This window comes from Nyctereutes procyonoides, unplaced genomic scaffold (assembly GCF_905146905.1).
Source record: "Nyctereutes procyonoides isolate TBG_1078 unplaced genomic scaffold, NYPRO_anot_genome, whole genome shotgun sequence".
Classification (NCBI taxonomy): Eukaryota; Metazoa; Chordata; class Mammalia; order Carnivora; family Canidae; genus Nyctereutes; species Nyctereutes procyonoides.
The window spans coordinates 3,335,667-3,353,300 of record NW_026575133.1 but is presented as its reverse complement, the minus strand read 5'-3'; the positions used below and the strand labels follow the sequence as shown (position 1 = coordinate 3,353,300).

The window sequence follows — 17,634 nt, the reverse complement described above, 5'->3', positions numbered from 1 at the left end:
AATGATGTTTTTCATAGAAATAGAAAAACCCATCCTAAAATTCCTATGGAATCTCAAGGGACACCAAATAAACAAAACAATCCAGAAAGAGAAGAACAAAGCTGGAGGACTCATACTTTCTCCAAAACTTCCAAATTTATTATAAAACTATTATAAAACATGAATGAAGCTTACTACAGCGGTGCCTGGGTGGCTCAATCAGTTGGATGTCCAACTCTTGGTTTCAGCTCAGGATGTGATCTCGGGGTTGTGAGATTGAGCCCCATGTCAGGCTCTGTGCTGGGTATGGAGCCTGCTTAGGATTCTCTCTTCCCCTCTTCCTCTACCCCCACCAACTTACACACATGAGTGCACTCTCTCTCTCTTAAACAAAACTATACTTACTACAAAGCTATAGTAATCAAAATAGTGTGGTACTAGCATAAAGGCAGACATATAGATGAATGGAATACAATACATTCTAGACATAAACTTTTGCATATATGGTCAAATGATTTTCAACAAGAGTGACAAGATACTTCAACAGGGAAAAGACAGTCTTCAACAGATGGTACTGGGAAAACTGGATATCCACATACAGAAAATGAGGTTGGACCCTTACCTCACACCATATACAAAAATGAACTCAAAATGGATCCATGACCTAAATCTAAGACTGAAAACAATGAAACTCTTAAGACAAAAGCATAGGGCAAAAGCTTCATGGCATCCAATTTGGCAATAATTTCTTATCTATAACACCAAAGGTACAGACAATAAATAAAAAAATAGAGAACCTGGACTTTATGAAAATTTTTAAAATTGCATCAGAAGATGCTATCAGGGCAGCCCCAGTGGCTTAGCGGTTTAGCGCCGCCTTCGGCCTGGGGCGTGATCCTGGAGACTTGGGATCTGCGTCGGGCTCCCTGCATGGAACCTGCTTCTCCCTCTGCCTGTGTCTCTGCCTCTTTCTCTCTATGTCTCACACAAATAAATAAATAAAATCTTTAAAAAAAAAAGAAAGAAAGAAAAAGAAGATGCTATCAACAGAATAAAAAGGCACCCCACAGAATGGGAGGAAGTATTTGCAAATCATGTATTTGATAAGGAATTAATATCCAGAATACGTAAAAAAAAAAAAAAAAGTCCGACAAATCAATAACAAAAGGAGTTGAAAAGACATTTCTCCAAAGATATGCAAATGGCCAAAAAGTACATGAAAAGATATTCACAACATCACTTAGGGAAATGCAAAACTACAATGAGAGATCACCTTATACGTATAAGGATGGCTATGATCGAAAAACAAAACAAAACCCAGAAAATAACAAGTGGTGAGGAAAAGATGGAGAAATTGGAATCCCTGTGCACCACTGATGAGAATGTAAAATGATGCAACCACTGTGGAAAATAGTATGGCAGTCCCTCAAAAAACTAAACACAGGTCAATCATACTTTAATTAAAAAAAAATAAACAGAGACATCTGGGTGGCTCAGTTAAGCATCTGCCTTTGGCTCAGGTCATGATCTCAGTGGTCCTTGGATAGAGCCCTATGTCAGGCTCCCTACTCAGTGGGAAGTCTACTTCTCCCTCTCCCTTTGCCACTCCCTCTGCTTATGCACATACGCATACACTCTCTCTCTTTCTCAAATAAATTTAAAAATCCTAAAAAAATAAATTAAACAGAACTGCCATATGACCCAACAATTCCACTTCTGGGTATATACTCAAAAGAAATGAAAGTAGTGTCTCAAAGATATTTGTACACCCATGTTTATAGCAACATTATTCGCCAAGAGCTAAAACATGGAAGCAACCCAAGTGTCTATCAACAGATAGATAAGCAAAATACAGCATATACATACAATGTATATTCAGCCTTAAAAATTAGTAAAGAAATTCTGATATATGCTGCAACATGAATGAAGCTTTGGGGCATATGCTAAGTGAAATAAGCCAGTTGTAAAATGACATACTGTATAAGCCCACTCATAAGAAGTACTTAAAGACAAAACTGTCTGGTGATAGGTCTTGCTACTATAAGTAACTAGGGATCAAGGACAAAAGTACTCTCCATGTTGCTTTGGAAGAGCCAATATATCTTCTGTCTGGGACCAGAAAAGAGACTAAGATAAAACGTTAGTTATTACTAGCTCTAGGACTCACTACCTCTGATAAACATACATGATGTCCTGAATAAAGCTTGTCTTGGAAAAGTATTTTTGAGGCCCTTCTCACTTAGAAAACCCTCATCCCTAGAAGGCACTCTGGAGTAGAGCCTGGCAAGCCCCCAAGCCTCTGCATGCATACTGCACAGCAGTCTAATACAGGCCCCAGGTGCCCACAGCTGCTTACCGGTGTTACGGATGATGTAGTCTAGCACCACCAGCCGCTCGAACTGCAGCAGTAGCTGCCGGTTAGTGTTCTCAGGGAGAGGTTCTGCTTCAAAACGCCGCAGCCAGTAGTCTGCATCTTTGTAGCCTTCAACAAAGAGCTGGAATGAACCAACCTGCAGCCAAAGAGGAGGAATAAAGGTATTTCCCTATAGCTCAAGTCCAAAAAGCCCAGGAGTAAGCCAGGTGGCCCATAATGCACTGTAGAGTTTATATCAGAAAAAAGTCATGAGTGATTGCCCATCCAAAATCAAGAAGCCCACCTAAATGTGCCAGAGGAATAAAGTGAGAAAATTAGGGACTCAGTTTCTGGAGAATTATTCCCCAAACCCTAGGCCTTCAGAAATGAGGAAGATAGGAGCCTCGAGGCAGGCTATCCACATGTTTATATGCAAGCGCCTTGTTTCAGCACTTGGATGGTTATGCCACCATACACCATCACCTTTACTAAGCCACACAGGTGTTTTTTTACCTTTGGCGGTAGGCCGATGCGATTAAACCGCTGCCCAACCTTTGGCACTTTCTCTAACGCAAGCCGCTTGCCCCTGGACTTCACTCGGTCAATGGCACTATAGTTGAAGGTATCACTGGCCAGGTATACTACCTACAATGGAAAGAGAAGAAATACCTAGGTTATAGTCGAGTACAAGGAACTATATTATTGTAGTGGTATAGAACAAATAAAGTATGTTCTATACTTATTTGGGAATAGCTGGATGCTTATCAATACTGTTCCTCTCCAGGGCATACAGAAAGAATGCATTTCTGTCTTTCTAATATGACTAGTTCAGGCCAGTGGAATGTTGACAAAATGATGTATGTATGTATCACTTCTGGGCCTGACCCCTAAAACCTCCCATGATCCTTAGTTCACATTCCCCAATCTGTGCAGCTGGAAACGAAGGGGTCTGAGATGGCAAAACCACATCATGGAGGGATCTCAGATCTCTTGTCACTACACGGAATGACAAGGGATCTAGGAGAACTGCCTAACTGGCATGAATCTACAGTGTGAGCAAGATCCATTAAACCACTGAGACTCATGGGTTGTTATGGCAGCTAGCATGAATTCCCCTAATATTGCCACCTCCTGGTTCATTAGAAGAGTGCCCAATCCCTATTTTCTCTCCAGATTAAAAAAAAAAAAAAAATCGCAATTTACTCTCTATCCTTTTATTTCTCTTGTATTCTGTACTATGTGCAGTTATTCACTTTTTTAAAATAAGCATTAAAATGGGTTTTAATCTTTAGTAGATTGCTATATTTATGCATATCTACACAGACTATATCTGGAATATTACAAAAGAAACTAGAACTAGCAGCTGCCTTTCAGGAAGGGTGGGAGAGAGGCTGAACTATTCTTCTCTGTTTACCCTAATGTGCTTTCTGATCTCTATACTAGATATGTGCATTGCCTATTCAAAAAAACATGTTTTAAAAAGATTTTATTTATTTGAGAGAGAGAGAGCACGAGTGAGTATGGCGAGTGCCTGTGAAGCAGGAAGCAATACATGGGGCTCAATCCCAGGATTCTGGGATCATGACCTGAGCCAAAAGCAGACGCTCAACAGACTGAGCCACCTCGGCAGCACTTCAAAAAACATTTTTTAGTGGGCCATCAATAACACTTGATTGGGGCGCCTGGGTGGCTCAGTTGATTAAGTATCCCGACTCCTCATTTTGGCTCAGGTCATGATCTCAGGTTATGATCAAGCCCCATGGGGGCTTAAGATTCTCGCTCTCCCTCCCTCCCTCCCTCTTAAAAATAAATTACATTTGACTGTCAAATAGCAGTAATAAACTCTAATCCATATGTATGTCCATTATCACCCTTATCATATTGTCTTGTGATTATCCATTAATAGATCTAATCTCTCTTAAGACTAAAGAGATTTGGGGGAAAAAGAGAACATCTTATTTTTATTCACATTAGTATCCTCAGTCCCTAACACAGTGCATGGCACATGTTCTTTATTTATTAAGTGAATGCATGAATGAGTTACAAGCTTCTTTCAAAGACAGCAACAAATGAGTCTCAGCATATAAATTCCTAAAATCAAATTTAAACGAAAATTCGTTCTTTTCAAAGCCTTGTAAAATCCGTCACAAATAACTAATTATTGTGCCTATGATTCTTAAAGAGGGGCGAAATCATTTCCTCCCTCCTATTCATCCATTTCTCCTCCAACGTTAACAAGAGTATCTATAATGGATGTGCAAGGTACTGTAGGTTGGCACTCTATGCCCAGAAAACACATGCATAGGAATTAAGGGGAAAAAAGGCTTTCCTAAGACTACCTTACCGGTTTCCACAGTGAAAATCCTCACTCTCTCAAAGCAATAAACCACCTTTTTCCCCTCAATCAGGTTTATTCTCAAGCGCTCTCTTTAACAACCCACTTTTTTCTCTATGACTAATGAAATTATCATAATCTGAAACCTCACAAGAACAGAGAGCCGAAACAAGCTATCAAATGAGACTTAGAACCTTACTATTTGAAGCTCCATCATAACATGAGCTCCGTTCCCATAGTGACAGATGTTCTCATCAACTGGATAGAATCTTGTCACAAGGGTGAGGAGGTTGGGTGGGGAGAGACTTCCTCTCACTATTCTCTAGCAGCTGTAGGTTAAACTTGCAAAGTTCTGTCTCATCCCAGTCTCATGGAAGATGAGTATTTTTGTTACTGCTGACTTTGATGCAAAAGATCCTCAAGCCACATTAAGGTTCTCTAACAGCGAAAGAGGAAGACCAGAGATGGGGAAGAACAGGATTGTGGTAAGTGACATTTCTATTATGATTAGAATTGTCATAAAAATACCATAGGCTTGGAATCCCTGGGTGGCTCAGTGGTTTAGCACCTGCCTTCAGCCCAGGGCGTGATCCTAGAGTCCTGGGATCGAGTCCCACATCAGGCTCCCTGCTTGGAGCCTGCTTCTCCCTCTGCCTGTGTCTCTGCCTCTCTCTATCCTCTGTCTTTCATGAATAAATAAATTAAAAAAAAAATACCATAGGCTGAGACATATGGAGTGTTTCCATTGTGCAAAGGCACTGGGCTACGTGTTTTACATGGATTATCCTGTGTAATCTTAATAGCCACCCTATCAAGTAGGAACTATTTATATCCCTATCTTTATAGTGAGGAAACTGAGCAGGCAAGGCATGTGGGGGTGTCTTGACTTGCCAAGGGTCACCCAACAAAGAGCTACAGAGCCAGAATGTGGACTCAAGCCTTGATTCTTAGGCACTACACTCCAGAAGCACAGGCAGAGTAGGCAGAGCAGGCACAGGGCCAGGTGCAGACTGCTATTTACCCAGTAAAGAAAGGGAATAACAGTGATGAGCAAGGAGTAGTTAAAAGAATTTCTAGAGTCTAGGAGGAGCCTAATAGGAGGAATTCAGGTTAGGCAGGAGATCTCAGAGCTTTAATTATCATACAAGATATTCAAAGTGTGCTATTTAACTCTGTGTACAGAGAGAACTAAAGTATAAAGGGAAGGAATGAGTTGTATAAGACCAGGAAATGAACCAGATGTCAGTGGGAGCTATAAGCAAACACTCTCCTCATAGACCTGAGTTGGGGGATCACTAGGATTGTCCCTCATGGTTTGATATTCACTCAATGATTCAGCTGGCACTTACAGAGTACTTACTATAAAAACAGTACTTTGCTTGGGGCACCTGGAAAGCACAGTTGGTTCAGTGTCCAACTCTTGATTTCAGCTCAGGTTGTGGGATCTCACTGAGCAATGGAGCCTGCTTGGGATTCTCTCTCCCCACCTCTGCTCCCCTTACCCTCCAACTCACATAGCTCTCTCTCTCTCTCTCAAAACAAAAACAGTAAACAAGTAAACAAAAAAACCCCCACAGTACTTTGCTAGATGCTGAGAATAAGAGGAAATTTCAAGAAATAGTACCGGACTTCTACAAACTTACAAACCAGTTGACTTATCGTTTGGAGTTTGGTAGCAAAAGAGTAGACAGTTAAACAACCACAACAATTAAAATTTCTTCTAAAACTCCATGGGCAAACAGAAAAAACAAGTTTGAAGGGAAGCTCTCATCTGCTGATCAGTATTTTTGCCCACAGAGTCTACTATCTAAACCTGCAAAGAAAACTTCAAAACCTCTTTAGTCTAATTCTCAGAGGATTAAGGCCCATAGCTATAGAAATGCTCCTGCAACCTTAGGGCATCAGATCAGAGTTCCACCTGAAGTTGTTACTCAATCTCAGGTGGGGGCTGCCTGGGTGGCTCAGTCAGTTAAGCAGCTACCTTCCACTTGTGTCATGATCCCGGGGCCCCACATAGGTCTCCCTGCTCAGCAGAGAGCTGGCTTCCCCTCTTCCTCTGCCTGCCACTCCCCTGCTTGTGCTCTCACTTTCTGTTAAATAAAAAAATAAAATCTTTAAAAAAATAAAATAAAGTGAGAATTCCATGTCAGTTCCCTATACAGGTTCAAGCCAGACCTTTACCCTAACCCTCAGTCCCTCTTGGACTCCTCCTTGCAGACCTTACATAAGTGACTAGCTAACAGCTAGTCCATTCTAGATTTATCTAAACCATGGAATAGCTAAGAGAATGAGCTACAAAAGTAGCTACGTTTCTAACCAGCATGCAGTTACCTGGGATCAAAAGACCCAGGGAACTTGTAAATGTGCATCAGAGGATCAGCGAATTTCCTGAAACATATGCAAGAATTTTACGTGTATCTTTCTCAGAATGGCTTCTATCAGATGATCAAATCAAGAGCCTAAACCAACCACCTCCTCCCCACAAAAGGCTCAGGACCCTAGACTTAGGACATACATAGCCCTCCCTGGACCTAATGGTCCCATTAACATGTAGCAGGCCCTAGGCCCAGGAAAACTCTGGATAGGCAGTAAAGCTCCCTGAAGACAGGTCACTGACCTTTGTACGGGGTACAATGTTAAGTTCCAGTTTTTGGTCCACCAGACTGGCCCCTGCCTCTGAGAGATAGCCCTGGTTGAGGACAAGGCAGTCTCGGCCAAAGCAGCAGGGACAGCATAGCTTCTGCAGCCACTTGGTCCACTTAGGATTAAGGTGCCCATATGGCTCTTCGTTCTTGGGTTTGAAGACAGCAATGATCTTCTACACAGAAAAAAGAAAAATAGGATGTTAAAGGCAAATTGATTAAAGGAGGTCACAGACCAGGTCAGTAGGACTCTAAAAAGACATGAGAGGGCATAGGCAGACAATCCTAAAAGACAGACACTGATTTCTCCCCAGCGTGTAAGGGGAAGACACAGCTCATTTACACAGCTAAGAGACCCACTGCCAGAAAGGGCTGTGGCCAAAGAAGATGCCACATCTGACACAAATGGTAAAACAGACTTAACACCATCAAACCCCAACCTCCAGGGTAAATTCATACAAACTGGTGTTCTACATCAATTAGGTAAAAACTCAAAATTAAGTATCAACTGAAAGGAAATGAGTAAGGTATTATGGAATGAGGCTAAGAAAACTCCACCAGTGGTTGATTTCCTCTATCAGTCTTACTATCCCACTCCCTGGGTGTTAACAAAACTTTCATATAAAAAGTTTAGGAATGACAAACTAAGAAAGCAACAGAAGGGAAAACTCACAGCAGGAAAAAGAATCTGCCACCTGATTAGAATGGGGTTCTTTTAAGCAACTCTGAGAGGCAACAGATTAGAACCTGAGAGGCCACAAAGGTTAAAAACCATCTTCTCTGGCAGGTTGTAACTTAATCCTCAGAGGTCCTTGTAAATACGGGATGCTGCTGCAACCCCAAAACTACAGACCTCCCTCCTGGAGTCTCTTCCCCAGGCCAGGCTGCCCTCCATGGTTATTCACATTTGTCTCACTCCCTCCAGTCACCAAACTGGTACTTTCAAAGGAAGAAAAGTAAGTATGCTATCCAAGTGATTCATCTTTGTATCATATGATTCTCCTTCTCCCCTTACCCCACAGCCAACTCAAGCTAGTCTGGGTCATAAGACATTTTCCTGTGGGTGTCACTTCCTGACAGGCAGGTCACAGCAGTAAACATACGCCCATCGGCCTGCATTAAGTATGTACTCCTATTAGGAATTAGCTAGATGCAGGTCTCTAACAATAATTGGGTCCATCTTGAGACTAGTTCTTTCAAGAAGCCTTGTAAGAATTTGAGATGGCAAGAAAAATACAGAACTCTCGTCCTTCCATAGGAATCAATTTACTTTTAAACACAAACAACTTGGGATGCCTGGGTGGCTCAGGGGTTGAGCATCTGCCTTTGGCTCAGGGCGCGATCCCGGGGTCCTGGGATCGAGTCCTATATCAGGCTCCCCGCGGGAAGCCTGCTTCTCCCTCAGCCTGTGTCTCTGCCTCTCTCTGTGTGTCTCATGAATAAACAAAATCTTTAAAAAAATAAATAAATAAACACAAACAATTTTACTGAATCACTGGGAAAGGTCAAATGCATATTCATATCCATATCCAGAATTACCTTTTTATCCAAAATGTCTAGCAAAAGGTCTAAGTCAGCGATCTTTCTGGGCTCCAAGCCACAAAGCAGCAGTAGCAAGGGGCTCCTATGACTCAGAGAATGACCGACGAGTTCATTCTAACTCTGGAAGTAGGTATAATCCACAGGACAGCTTGAGGCATGTCCCACAGCAGCCAGTTCACCTGAGGTACAATGTGGGGTTTGGCAGGCTGGTCCCCAGTGGGAGGAAGACCAAGACACTCCTATTAGCAAGGCTAAAAAATAACAGGTCTAGGCTTAAGTACTTGCATTAAAGAAAGAAGAACCTGAAGGCCAAGATCACCGCCAAAGCCCCATTGACAGACTCACTTCTTAAACTTCTCCATTTCCTTCAGACATAAGGATAAACAGAAAGTATCTCAATGCCTATGAAAGCATTAGTGATCATCACTGCCTCAGTATCACACAGGGTTCATTAAATAATAATGTTTGGACAGGACACGTGGAGGGATGGTAGGGTGGGAAGGATGGAGGAACTGAAGGACATAAGGCAGAAAGGGAGTCAAAGGCCTTTCAGAACTAAGTGTGGCCTCAGTTCAATTCAATTCTGTTAACATGTGCTCAGTGCATCGTTTGTGTAAGATGGCATGTGAGCACCGCAGGTGCCACAAGATACACGACACGGCCTCGGGTCTAATTTCCAAAGCTAATGTGAACTTCACATTTTCAGCTGTGTTCTTGAGTACTAAAGAATACTCTCCTACTTCACAGAAAATAAACTCTAGAACCACTCAAATCAGAAAGGCACTCACATTATTTGGTTGAGAAAGAAAATGTCTACTGCCTAATTTTTCTCATTCTCCTCTCTCTTCTTTACTTTCAGTTCCTTTCTTAAATTTGGGAGTAAGGTTTGGTTTGATGCCAATATTTTTCAAATACCTTTCCTTGACACCCACTTAGTAACCCTCCTTTAATAAAGGGGGTGATGTACAGAAAGTTTAAGCAGCAGCAGCCGCAATGGAGCTGGAGTGCAAAGACAACTGCCCGGGAAGCAAGAGGCCATTCACTGGCTGGTGTCAGAACCCACAACCGAATACTGGGTTTTCTCTATCTTTCTGGCAGCCCTAAGGAGGACGGCATTGTGCTGTGCTAAAATTTAAGATAGTTCAAGCACATTGCTCATATTGCACAGTGAAAATACACAGAAATAACTTTTAATAAGTGTTTTTTTTTTAATTTGGTAAGCATGAAGTTGATGATTCTCTAACATTTTGTCTTAAGATTTCTTTAAACTCGGGCAGCCCCGGTGGCGCAGTGGCTTAGCACAGCCTGCAGCCCGGGGTGTGATCCTGGAGACCCAGGATCGAGTCCCATGTCACACTCCCTCCGTGCATGGAGTCTGCATCTCCCTCTGCCTGTGTCTCTGCCTCTCTCTCTCTTTAAACTCTTAATTATTAAAGACGCCAAAACTTGTTTATGTGGGTAAAATCTACGTTTGCTATACTACAAATTAAAACTAAAATGTTAAGACTGTTAATTCACTTAATAAAAATAAACCTATTACATGTTCATATAAGTGATATATATTTTTATGAAAAATAACTATTTTCAAAAACAATTTTTAGTGAAAAGGCAGTCACACTGGTTTACATTTTTGCAAAACTCTAGTGTCTGGCTTAATAAAAGGCAACTAACTGTATTTTTATGTCTTCTTAATATTCGATCTGTTTCGATATCACACATCATGTAGCCTCTGGAAATCTCCACTGTGCACTCATAGGAAGTGAGAATGAAAATGGCAAAGTCTTAAAATTGTTATTATTTTGACCTGTGCACCCTTAAATGGATTCCTACAGTCCTTCTGCCTCATTCTGAGAACTGCTGTATTCTGTATTATCAGCTGGATAGAAACAGCACTCCTATTTAGGGAGAGAAGCCTTATTTACATATTAACTCTTAGAAAAGAGAGGGATGGGCTACTCCAAATACATGAAACTATGAAAGAAGGTGGGATCCAAATAGAATGAATGCACTGGAAGAGATTAAGCCTGTATTTATTTTCCTATCCACTGTCATTGACCCGACCTGCCTCACCCATTACAACTGGTGGCCTGGGACAGGTCCCTGTAATAGTAACGATGCTTAAAAATCCTCAAGAACTAAAAAACAAACAAACAAACAAAACAAAAACAAAAACAAAAACCACAAAAAAACCACCTCAAGAACTACATCTAAACATGATATACAGGGGATCCCTGGGTGGCTCAGCAGTTTAGCACCTGCCTTCGGCCCAGGGCATGATCCTGGAGGCCTGGGATCAAGTCCCGCATTGGGCTCCCTGCATGGAACCTGCTTCTCCCTCTGCCTGTGTGTGTGTGTGTGTGTGTGTCTCATGAATAAATAAAATTAATCAATAAATATGATATACAAACTTGACAGCCTCTTAACACTTTAGTAAAAAAATGTTATTCTGGGGGCTCCTGGGTGGCTCAGTTAAGCATCTGTCTTCCAATTAGGTGGTAATCTCAGGGTCCTAGGATACAGCCCTACTTAGGGCTTCCTGCTCAGTAGGGAGCCTGCTTCTCCCTCTCCCTCTGTGCTTGCCTGCGTGTGTGCTCTCTTTCTCAAATAAATAAGATCTTTAAAAAAAGTATTCTATTTGAGATCTTTATTCTTTATTGGGCTATCAGTGTTGCTCTCAGCCATGTGTAAGGATATCAGAACTTCTTGGGAGGGCACAGGTAGTTGGAAGAAGCACACTCAATAACATAATTTTATGTTTGAAAAAAGAAAAAAAAAAACCTGTACCATTGTCATGACAAGGTCTTGATGGATAAGTGTTTTTAAAAGATTGAAAACTGGACCGCCCAGGTGGCTCAGCGATCTAACGCTGCCTTCAGCCCAGGGCGTGATCCTGGAGACCCAGGATCAAGTCCCACTTCAGGCTCCCTGCATGAAGCCTGTTTCTCCCTCTGCCTGTGTCTCTGTCTCTCATGAATAAATAAATAAAATGTTAAAAAAAAAAAAAGATTGAAAATTACTGATACAAGGCCTCGTTCCTAGAACACGTGAGCATTATCTGCAAAATTTTGAAGCAAATACCAGTTAGCATTATCTAATGAATTACCATTCTCAGATGATCATAAAATCATCTTCTCACAATTATACAAATTTGCTTTACTCAATGCCATGTATCCAAGAAAGCCTAACCCAGAGGTCAGTGGGCATTAACTTAAGAGGAAAAAAAAAAAAAAAAACACTCTGAGCTCCTGCTAAGCACCAGGAACTATGCCAGGAGCTTTCATGTGTGATATCGCATTTAATCTTCTTAATAAACTAGTGAATCACATGCTATTCTATGATTCTTGGCAATATGAACATATAGTATTACTAGCCTCACAAAAACAGAAAATGCTCAAAAAATATTTTCATAGGTGATTGAGCGTAAGACCAGAAAGCACAAGAATGCAAGTGAGGAGGATAACATGAGCACTCTCTACCATGCCTTCTGATCTAGCATTTTCCATCTTACTTTTCTAGGTCCCCACTTGCTTGCCTTGAGGGAGAAACCATGCTAAATTGGGAAATGAAATCAGGGCCATTATCTTTAAGAACCTTCTAGCCTTTCTAGCTCCAAAAGCAGCTATGGCAGAAACTGCTGGTTCCCCCAATCTCTGTTGCCTCTTCTTCCTTGGACACAGGACTCTGCATTTAGTGGGGCCCAATTAAGACTAAGGTTCCCAGTCACTACTGCAGTTAAGTTCTGAATGACGGGATGCAAAAAAGAGTCTGGTGCAACTTCTAAGAAATGTCTTAATGGAAGAGGGCATACTCTCCCTCTCCTTTCTTTCTTTCTTCCAACTGGCTAAAAAACACACAAGATGTCTACAGTCTGAGTAGCCATCCTGGATCATAAAGTGGAAGCCACATGCTAGGGATGGCTCATCAGCCTGCGGAAGGACACACATTGTTCATAATGCCATGCCAGCCTTGAACAGCCTAGAGGTTTTTTCTGAGAGTTAAATGTACTTATTCAAGCCATTATTGTTTTAAATTTTCTGCCACACATAGGCAAGTTTAATCCTAACCAATATGGTAGATGAAAAGAGAAAGCAGAAATTCAGATGACTCTCTTTGAGGCAGCACAGCATAGTGTGAGGAATGTGAATTCTGGAGCCAGTAGGCCTGGGTCTGAATCCTGCCTCCTTAGCTTACTGCTACGACCCTAAGCAAGTTAGTTATACTGTGTGCCTTAATTTCAATATCTGTGAGGAGAATAATAGTACCTACTTCCAAGGGTGTTGTAAGTGCTAAGTGATTATTATTTGTAAAGCACTTAAAACAGTACCTAGCAGATAGTAAGTGCTATCTGTGTATTTGTTAAATAAAATAAACAAACATATTTGGAGCAGGGCCAAGGATGACATGACCAACTACAGTGAGCCTGCGGTCCACTATAATCCACCGCAGCATTTAGGAAGTGGTCCTCTGCTGTGAGCCACATTTTCCTCAGGGGGAGGAAGATGGTTATATTAAAAGTTTTGTCAGGGCATATGTATTTTGACTTCCTCTCCAAGAAAGGACAGTGACCAGAAAAATTTATACCCTGTGATCCTGCAAACCACCAAGAAACATACCTGTAGTCTGTCATTCTCTGAAGCCTATGCACAGAGGTGGTAGTACTTTACCTGCCAGGTAGAGGTGAAAGATCTTATTGCTTCTACCTGTCAGAACACCAGATCACTTCTCAGCTGACCTGACACACTTCCACAAAGCTTTAACAGAGTCATGAAGGAAAAATAAAACCCTTCCCCCTGTTACTATACCTATCAAAGATAATTAGCCCCTTCTTACATCAGCCAATAAGCTTTAAAAAAAAAAAAAGTACGGTAAAATTAACAACAACAACAAAAACCACTTATTTAAAAGACAAAGTATCTTGCTAACATTTAGACCTCAGGACACCCACTCTTCTTTTCTTCTAGAAGTAATGGTTCCCCTTTGAGCTTTCAATTTAACTCACTGCTCCCTTACTCGAGGGGCTTGGAAAGACTTATTATTCCCAAAGTTTTCCCCAATTTATGTTAAATGAGCTGATAGCAGAATTGCTTTCTGGTTCTTGATGATTTAGGGACAACAACATCTGGGAGAATGACCAGATCATTCAATAAACCTCCCCAAGGGCTACAAGTCAGACCATCCGGGCCACTTGTCACTCCTCTAAGAACAGACCACCACCCATCTAAAGTGTTCCCACGGGGGAGACGCAGGGAAAACTTTTGCGGGAGATATGACAACCATTATTTTAGTGAGTATATAACAATAGTATATTTTCCCCAAAAACCATTCTGGCCCATCTGAGAGGAAAAATCAGTATTTTTTGACCCACTGATATTCCAATGATACCTCTGGTTTGATATAAACGCCCTGAATTCATCTGCAGCTACCGAAAGAATAAAGTCACCTCTCAGCTGCCCCAGTCGCCCCATGTCCCATCCCAACCCATCTCATCCCTGTCCCCCTTTATACACACACAGGGTACAAAATAAAGGTCAGCAAACATTTTTGCCTTAGCTTTAAAAAAAAGCAAACTGCTGATAGTCCTGGGAGAGAAATGAAAAGTAAAATGTAGCAGCTAGCTAGTCCTCTGTTTCTAAAACTCCACACTCTTTACTGAGGAACCATAAAAAAGAACTTGAACAATTTCCCAGAAGTGAGCAATAACCAGGACAGATGAAACCGGTTTAAGTCCACCTACTCCATCACCGACGTCTGCCAGTAAGAGCTCTGGGACGGCGGGGACATCCCCACAACACAGGAGGCTGGAACTGAACCCTCAGAGCCCTTGATGCATCACCCGTCCTCCTCGGTGAACAGCGACAACGCTGGTTCGGTCCAAAAAGAAGAAATGGACCCAAAGCTCAAGTCTGTAGGACAACGGCCGCACAGCAGACTCCGCAGTTTAAAGCTAAGGAACCTACTAGAAAGCAGCACGTCCCCGCGCGTGTCCCGGCGACAGGCCGATTGCCCCACCACACCGCTGGGCCCCTCCTCGCCCGTATCTGGTCAATTTCCTCTTTTCCTTCTCCGCTCACTCCTCCCCCACCAAATAGGTTCTGATTTAGTTCTTCGGTTCGCAGAGCTTCTCCATCTCCAGTCCTCAGGGGCATTCCAACATCTTGCCAGGGGGCTCTGCACTGAGAAGTTGCTCCCTTCCGTAGCCCTTTCACCCCCCCTCTGCCTCCGGCTGTGCGAAGCGCCTAACTCCCCGGACAGGCCCGCCCTCCCCAGAGGCTGCGGCGGCGGCCTCCACCCCACTCTCACCCCCTGGGGGTCCTTGACGAAGTAGCTTCCGCTGGAGCCCTGGTAGATACGCTCGGGGAAGATGCAGCGTTCGATGGCCAGCTCGGCCAGCCGCACCACAGCCTCGAACTCGGGGTCCTCCGGGAACTCGTTCCGCTCGCGGTGGGCCTGCGCGGCGTGCGCCGCCGCCGCCGCCGCCGCCGCCTGGGCGGCCAGCGCCTGGGCCTGCGCCGCCACGGTTTGGGTCTGGCCCTGGGCCGCCGCGCCCCGAGCCCGATCCAGCAGTGGCTGCCGCTCCCGGTCGTGGCCTGGCGAGCCCGGTGGAGAGGGGGCCGGGCCGGCCGCCGCCGCCGCCGCCGCCGCCGCCACTCGGACCGCGCCCCCCGGCACCTGCGGAAAGTGAGAGCCCGAGCAGGACGGGAAGGTGTAGTCCGGGGGTTGGGCCCGCTCGGGGGACACCAGTGGGCTCGTTTCGTCCATCCCTCAGGCCGCCGGCTCCGGGGCCCGGTGAGCTCCACACAGCTGAGCTCCCGGCCGGGACCAATCCGCGACACCCCCAACCCCCGCCTGGCCAACCAGGTCGTGGCGCCTCGCTGGCCCCGCCCCTCCCTAGCCTGTTTACTTGGCGACGAGTAGGCACGACCCCTCGCGCGCGAACGGTAGCCAATCAGAACCGGCGTCTACGTAATCGCGCCCTCCGCAATTTTCGCCCGTCACCGTCTGTGAAGACTGCGCATGCTCCATGCTCCAGGAGCCAAACCTGGGTCAGACACGCCCCCTGCTCTTAGCAGCCCTGCCTCTCGCCCAGCTTCCAACTGCTGACCTGTCTGCCGGTGCTTTCAATGAAGTAGCCTGCAGAATCAGTCAGTCGTTTGTTGAACGCCTGCCAGGAGCCAGCCGGCTCTGAAACTGCAGAAATCTAATCTTTGCATTTGCATTCATTCAATCACGCACTCAGTCCTAAAATATTTATCGAGCACCTACTATGTTCTTAAGGGCTAGAGACAAAAATAAAACAAAGAAGCAAAAATCCCTGATCTACCTAAATAAAAAGGTTTTAAAAAATTACCACTATAGGGGCACCTGCGTGGCTCAGTGGTTGAGCGTCGGCCTTTGGCTCAGGTCATGCCTTTGGCTCAGGTCACTGACCCCGGGGTCCTGCGATCTAGTCCCACATCAGGCTCCCCGTAGGGAGTCTGCTTCTCCCTCTGCCTGTGTTTCTGCGTCTCTCTTGAATAAATAAAATCTTAAAAAAAAAAAATCACCACTGTAAAATCTTGGTGTCTAGATACGATAGGGACTGAGTATATTTTTATTTTTTTAATTATTTAATTATTATTTATTTATTTATTTATAATAGTCACACACACAGAGAGAGAGAGAGGCAGAGACATAGGCAGAGGGAGAAGCAGGCTCCATGCACCGGGAGCCCGACATGGGATTCGATCCTGGGTCTCCAGGATCGCGCCCTGGGCCAAAGGCAGGCGCTAAACGGCTGCGCCACCCAGGGATCCCTGAGTATATTTTTATTAGTGAAAAAGAGAAGGAAGAATTGTTCTTGGCCTCAAGCTGAAGACACACAGCTCTCTGAGGAAGCAGAAGAAAAGGAACCAACACTAAGAACTGAAAGCTCCATAATAGAAGTTCAGCAATTTGGGGATAGGCTAGAATGTCAGCAAAGGCCTTAATTAGGGGCATGTGCTATGAGCTAAATTTAAAGGAAGACTGTATGTAGATTACAGAGGGGGAAGGGAGAAGAAAGGGAATGAGTCCTTTGAGTTTGAACCCCATCTCCACACTTAAGCCTCTGTTTTCTTACCTGTAAAATGGGAATTATCATCCCTTCCTCAATTAAATAAAAATGAAGATAATGTATGTAAAACGCTTAGCATAGTGTTTAGTACATAAAAAAAATTATCATCCCTTCCTCAAATAAGAAGATAAGTGGTTAGTACCCTCAACAAAGGGTGCCACCTTTTGATTTGTTGATGTTGTTTTTGTTTAAAGTAACCAGCAGAGGGCAGCCCGGGAGGCTCAGCGGTTTAGCGCTGCCTTCCGCCCAGGGCGCGATCCTGGATACCGAAGATCGAAGATCGAGTCCCACGTAGGGCTTCCTGCATGGAGCCTGCTTCTCCCTCTCCCTCTGCCTGTGTCTCTGCCTCTCTCTTTCTCTGGGTCAATACATTCCCTATTACCTATGAAGAGCTAGCACTCACCAAATACTAAACACATGCCAGACATTGTTTTTTGTAAAGTACACGGATTTAACTGGGTTACCTATAACTGGTATTATAGCTCTTCCGATGTTGGAAACTGAGTAAAGTAACTTGCCTATGATCATGCTGCTGGTAAGTGGCAGAGCTGGATCCAAATCCAGGCAGACTAGCTCAATACTTTTAATACTGTTTTGTCTCTTATTAAATATCTCTATGAGATTCATTTCATATGTGATGCGGGAAGGAAATGCAAAAGAAAAAATTAAATTTCCTTACTAGTTACAACCC

General features: G+C 43.7%; 1 protein-coding gene across 1 annotated transcript in view; it reads right to left on the bottom strand.

Moving 5' to 3' along the window:
- Window positions 1-15,685, bottom strand: part of PI4K2A (phosphatidylinositol 4-kinase type 2 alpha) — a 31,771-nt gene extending 16,086 nt beyond the window's left edge. Inside the window, exons 1-4 of the mRNA XM_055345933.1 lie at window positions 15,152-15,685; window positions 7,285-7,485; window positions 2,846-2,977; window positions 2,336-2,489 (exon numbers count right to left, since the gene is read on the bottom strand). Of these exons, the coding sequence (XP_055201908.1) occupies window positions 2,336-2,489; window positions 2,846-2,977; window positions 7,285-7,485; window positions 15,152-15,610 (946 nt within the window). The 5' untranslated portion in view covers window positions 15,611-15,685. The remainder of the gene's footprint in view (window positions 1-2,335; window positions 2,490-2,845; window positions 2,978-7,284; window positions 7,486-15,151) is intronic.
- Between the last annotated feature and the right edge of the window lie 1,949 nt (window positions 15,686-17,634).